Here is a 6,373-nt window from a genome sequence, read left to right as displayed (position 1 = left end):
TATGCGCATCTGATTTTGAAGCAAAAAGAGATTCAAGGGAAGACCAAACAGCATGGGAACTTGTGAGGCGATGTACTGTCCTTAGAACAGCAGGAGTTAAAGAGGAGAAAATCCAGCCGAGAAGAATACGGTCTTGTTTGAGCCAGGGAGCATAGGTCGGATTAGGGTCTTCACTGTTGGGAAGAGTGGGAGAGGGACAAGGATTTGCGCCGGTAACAAAACTATCGAGGTCATAGCCTTGAAGATATGGGAGAAATTGAGCATGCTATAGAGAATAATTGGTTTCATCAAGTTTAACAGTAATAATATGGTGAGGTTGAGAGAAAACAGAAGAAGCCATCAGGGATTGAGATGAATGAAGAACGGTTGATACTGTAGAAACAGAGGAAGCTGCAGAAGACATGGAGAATCGAAACAAGGATGATACCAAGTCAAGTTTAGGTTTAGGTTAAGGTATAAAAAGAAGAGTTTGAGAGAAACTGATTCTATTAATCTCTTTTTATGTGTGTTACATCGTACAGTAAGTCTATTTATATAGATGATAATGATTTACATTGCGAGTATTTCCTAACTAAAGAATTTCTAGAATACACACTCTTTACGATATATTCTAGAACATTCATATATATAGAAAACTACGTTATTGATGTTGTCCTAACAAAGACTCTGTGAAGTCAAAGCCAAACTTTGAAAAGTTGATAGGCTATCCACTAGCCTTATTGGTAGGATTTGTCACGAGATTTCCCGGCCCTTGATTGGCTTATAATTATTGGTTTTCGTATACAGCACGTACTCCTGATCAGCCGACCCGACTACATTGTGCATCACTCGTAGTGTCTATTTGTGATTTCTAGTGTTCAAAAGGGAACCACCTTACCTCCAAATGAAATGCAACACAATATCCAAAACCTGAAGCAAAATGGAGTTCCTGCTTGTTGATACAACTTCTTTTTGGCTAACTTTTGTTTCCGTACTTATTCCTATTTTTCTTATCAAACTAGCATGGAAGCTCAAAAACCGAAACAGACACAAGTTCCCTCCTAGCCCTCGTAGTGCCTACGGTTGTAATCTCATCGGCAGAAGCAGCAAAAGAAGTCTTGAAAACACATGACCTTGACCTTTGTAGTAGACCACCTTCGGTTGGTATAAGACGCCTGTCTTACAACTACTTGGATATTTCTTTTGCACCTTATGGAGAGTACTGGAGAGAAATTCGGAAAGTATGTGTTCTTGAACTTTTTAGTGCCAAGAGAGTTCAATCTTTTGGGACTTCGAGAGCAGAAGTTGCAGCTATGATTGATTCTATATCTGGATCCACGTTTCTTACACTCCTGTTGACGTCTCTCGGAAGTTGTTATCTCTTACTGAACAAATTATTTTTAAGGTTGCTTTTGGTATGACTGATAAAAGAGAGCAATTAGGTAATTTTGAAAAAATTATTTTCGAAGCTATAGATATGTTGAGTAGTTTCTCTGCCACCGATTATTTCCCTGGAGTGGGTTGGATTATAGACAGACTCACTGGATTTCATGGAAGACTTGAGAAGAGCTTCCATGATTTAGATAATTTTTATCAGAAAATCATCGACGAGCATCTCGACACTCGAAAATTAGAATCAGGCCACGAAGACATCATAGATGTTCTGCTCAAACTGGAGAGGGACGGACTTAATTCAGTTCATCTGACTAAAGACCATATCAAGGCAATTCTTATGGTAACTATTCACTTACCCATTGCTCTGTGACTTCTTTCTATCCACATTAATGCCTACACTACTAGTCACTGACGCACTACCTATTTGTCTCGATAACATCCATGTCTTTTTTTTTTTTTGTAATTTTTTTTTTTTTTGATGTATTCAGATTATGTTTTTTTTTAAAGCAAACAGAATTTAGAAAAGAAATTGCTAAGCTCAGCTGCATAATGCTGGACTTTTTTTATGTATAATGAAACCGTAAAAACATTTTTCTCTGTGAAAATTTTCAGGATTTATTTCTGGCGGGGGTAGAGACATCTGCCACTACCTTAAATTGGGCAATGACCGAACTGATCAGAAACCCAGAGTCAATGAAGAAAGTACAAGAAGAGATTAGAAGTTACGTAGGAAATAAAGGGAAGGTAGAAAGAAGCAGATCTTGATCACTTTCAGTACCGCAAAATGGTAGTGAAAGAAACACTAAGACTTTACACGCCGCTTCCTTTACTGCTTCCTCGAGGAAGTATGCACCATTGTAAGATCAATGGATACGATGTACTGCCCGAAACTAGGGTCTTTATAAATGCGTTTGCCATAGCAAGGAATCCAAAGTATTGGGAAAAACCTGATGACTTCTTCCCAGAGAGATTCATAGACAATTCCATGGACTTTAGAGGAGAGTCTTTCGAATTTTTACCCTTCGGAGGAGGTCGCAGAGGGTGCCCGGGTATTCATATGGGGCTCTCCACGGTGGACTTGGCACTAGCGAATCTTTTATGTATTCTTTTGATTGGGAATTGCCAAAAGGAATGAAGAAAGAAGATATCAACATGGACGAATCATCCGGACTCGCACTCCACAAAAAATCCGCTCTTCATTTGGTGCCTATCAAGTATATGTACTAGTTGTTGATGCTCTGAAGAGGACCATGTTAAAAGAAAATAAAATGTATGAATCACTGTGCATGTATCAATCTCTGTAACTTGATTCACTAGGGGTCCAGGCTGCTGAATTGAAGTTGTCCGTGTCATCTTGGACAACCATGCCAAAGCACTAATTATAAAGCTCCGAAGGCAGGACTTCAGTGGTTACAGCAGCGCAGACACCTGCTGGAAGGACTATATTCTTTATTTCCCTTTTTTTCCCGCAATTAAGAAAGTGTTTCATTCATAGACTATGTAACTATTAACCCTCTGGGCAAAAACCAATTATGTTTTCATGTATCAGACTATGCTTCCATGTACTGGACTAGACCACCAGTATGGCTGTCTACAGCTGGGGATTTCAGAACATAATGTCAAGTAATTAATGCAGTTGGTTTCGCTTTTTTCCCCTTCTCCAGACCATCCATCCTCCTAAGCATCCCATTACTATCATCCTGAGCAACCCATTACCATCAATTAGTAGGTCAACAGCCTCATCACATCATTCTCTAAGGTGGCTCTTTTCCATTGTAGAGATCTTTTCCCTAGTCTCTACATCTGTTGTTGATCTCTCTCAGAACTGTACAAGTCAATAAAGAGTAACGAGTTTGACGATATGGTGGATTTCAAAAAAGAGGAGAATTCACCATGAGTAACTCTTTGAAATTACAAAACAATCACATTCAAAGCAACAGTTCACAGTCGTAATGAACTAATTCGGTTCAAGTAGCAACAGACGCTAATATATAGTTCAAGTTGAGTAAATACAAACGAAATGAGATGGAAGAAAAGCACTAACTCTTATAAATTCATCTTCTTCTTTTTTTACTGGAGCAAGAGTGAATTGACGAACTCACTCAACAAATAATCAGATGGTGAACAAGTTCTCTAGCACTCGCATCCCGAGGACCTCTGCTGACTCCCGCCTGTAACATCAATAGTGTCCGGCAAGTATCTGGATATACCAATAGTAACCAAGAAACAGCAACGTCGAGGAAAAGTTCAGTCAGTATCATTTATACAAAATAATTAGTCTGAGGTAACAAGCAGCGCAATTGTGACCATTCTTTCAGATTTTTTGGTTGCCTGATACCACACATTCAATAAACCAATATAGTTTACAAATCCGTTTGAGATCTCTATTACGTCATTCTCTTAGTTTAGTGACTAAGCAAGGAGACTTTATGTAAACCGACTGACAAGAGAAGAAAAAAAACGAGGTGCTGCTTAATAGTTCACTTACATCTCTTCTTCTTCCTCGCTCTTCAGCGCATTCTTTGCTATGACTTGAAATGCTTCTTCTACGTTGAGGCCTTCTTTAGCTGAAGTCTCAAAGTAAGGAATGTTTCCCTTGGATGCACACCATGCTCGCGCCTTTTTCTCTGACACCTGATTCAATCCAAGGAAGCCACACAATGTTGAAGGAGATGAACAAAAAAAAAAAAAAAACACACACACACCAAGAATACAAAAGCACTTAGTCCCTTACCACTCTGCTGTTTCCACCGTCCACATCAACCTTGTTACCCAAAACAACAAAGGGAAAGTTGTCTGGGTCTGATGGGCTAGCCTGCAAAAGTAAGGTTTTCATGTCAGCTGAACATCTTTCATGAATGCAAGATAGGTAGAGGAAATAGCTTTATGGTTAGAGATTAAAGAGTCGAAAAGATCTACTGTAAAACTGGATGAGAAATTATAGTATGATGTTCAGATGCATTTTCCCAGGAAAAAGGTGATTGCAGCATAACAATAGTTATGTATGCAATCCAACTACACCTCTAAGAGTTCGGGAGTTACCTGAATAAGAAATTCTTCCCTCCAGTTGTTCAAATTTTCAAATGACTTTGCAACATTAACATCATATACAAGAACACAGCAGTCTGCACCACGGTAGAAGGCAACGCCTAGGCTTTGGAATCTTTCCTGCCCAGCCGTGTCCCATATCTGCCAAAGAAATGGAAAAGAAGCCAAATATGATGAGTTCATGTTCATCAAATAGATGCATAAGTGAACTATGGTCACCAGACGGTATTGTAGTTTATGATTTATGGGCTTCTGATGTTCTTAAATAGATTACTTCTATTACAACAACCAATATTTGAGAAGAACGAGCTATTACTTTTACTTATGTATCAAAAAAGTGGGTGTGAGGAAGCATAGCTACACCCTACTCCTGATAAGTGTAAAGCAAAGATATATTGTAGCCTTTCGAACACAATGACTACAGACTTAAGAAGACCTTAAAGTGTCCAATACGTGGACTACTCTCTCTTTTAACGGTTGAGACTTGACACAAGATACTTAACACACTCAATTTTCATTTAGAACTTTCCTCAGTGGATTAATGAATTCACTAAAAATTACACTGATCAAATCTGAAGTCCTAATTCATACAACAGTCTGAATATCGTCAAGAACCACAGGGAGCTGAACTATCAATCTAAGTCTGATCACACCAAAGGTAACTCCAGGTGATTAAAGATAAACATGCATGTAACTAACAGTATCAGCTTTATCGAAACTAGTTCAACATCAATCACCATAAAGGAGATTAGAGCATGAAAACTACTCATAATTTCAACATGTAAACAGCACAGATTTAACAAAGATTTTAATAGAACTTTCCCAGGCAAGATCTCTAACCTGTAGAGTAAAAAGCCTATCTTCAAATTGAACTTCCTTAGTCAGGAAATCGGCTCCAATTGTTGCTTTATACTGATTACTGAACTTCTTATTCACATACTGGTTCATCAGAGAAGTCTTCCCAACCCTACAAATCACAACCAAAACCCATTAAAAACTAAATTGTCGACTTTCTAACACCAATAGTTCAATTGAAATTACAGAAAGATCTCAAATTGAAACTAAACTACAAAATTCTGCAACAAAATTCCTAAAAGTTTTCTCTTCGATCTATAATCAAGTATACTAAAAACCCTTGTACTCAAATCAATTCCAAAAATAAACTATAAGCAAATAAAGATCTCAATAGATCTAACTGAAAAACCCTGTAATTCAAGGCTAAAACTATATCAATTTGAAAAAAAAAAAAAAACAACTAACCCACTGTCGCCGAGGATTATGACCTTTAAAAGGGTTCTTCTTCGTGCAGACATCTTTTTTTTACAGCAGCAGAACAGAGAAAGTAAGATGACTTTGTTGCTCTGTGTTTTTCTTTCTAGAGTGTGTGCGATGAGAAAAAGTAAGAAAGAAGGAAGCTTTGTTAGTGTTCTTCAATAGTCGAACTTGTTTCTTTGCAGCCAATTTTATTTATTTATATATTGGTGTAGTAAGATTTTGATATATGATGATGTTCGACAGGTTTTAGACTGTTGGATTGTAATGAGAATGGTGGGGTTGAGGTGTTTAATGGTGGATATTGATCACTAGAGTTGTAGCCTTGCAGGAGGATTCCGGATTCGACGAGGAGTTGGGCGTTGATAGAGTTTCAAGGAGACACGATATATATCCTTTTCGGAATTTTGATAAAGTGACCCAGTTTTGAATTAAATTAAACAAAGTGCCCTCATTTTTTTTGCACTTTTCTAAACTGCCTCGTTTTTTTCAAATAACGCTTTCTATCCCGTTAAATGCAAGGTGGCAGTTATCTCACATGTTAAAAAGTCATATTTATCCCTGAACTATGTCGTGAACTATGAACCCTAACCATGAACCATGAACCCTAAACCCCTAACCCTGAACTATATCGTGAACCATGAACAACGAAGCCTGAACTATGAACCCTAAACCCCTA

General features: G+C 37.9%; 1 protein-coding gene and 1 pseudogene across 1 annotated transcript; one reads left to right on the top strand and one right to left on the bottom strand.

Moving 5' to 3' along the window:
* The first annotated feature begins 919 nt into the window (after positions 1–919).
* LOC113330693 lies at positions 920–3,117 on the top strand (annotated as a pseudogene).
* Positions 3,118–3,253: 136 nt separating this feature from the next.
* On the bottom strand, positions 3,254–5,869 carry LOC113330581 (ras-related protein Rab7-like). Its single transcript, XM_026577394.1, has 6 exons — positions 5,683–5,869; positions 5,263–5,389; positions 4,417–4,563; positions 4,109–4,189; positions 3,863–4,008; positions 3,254–3,574 (listed from the first exon to the last, which is right to left on the bottom strand). The coding sequence occupies exons 1-6, from the start codon at positions 5,733–5,735 to the stop codon at positions 3,508–3,510; spliced, it is 621 nt and encodes a 206-aa protein (XP_026433179.1). The 5' UTR covers positions 5,736–5,869; the 3' UTR covers positions 3,254–3,507.
* Positions 5,870–6,373: the final 504 nt, after the last annotated feature.

This window comes from Papaver somniferum, unplaced genomic scaffold (assembly GCF_003573695.1).
Source record: "Papaver somniferum cultivar HN1 unplaced genomic scaffold, ASM357369v1 unplaced-scaffold_118, whole genome shotgun sequence".
NCBI lineage: Eukaryota > Viridiplantae > Streptophyta > Magnoliopsida > Ranunculales > Papaveraceae > Papaver > Papaver somniferum.
This window is presented reverse-complemented; position numbering and strand designations above follow the sequence as displayed.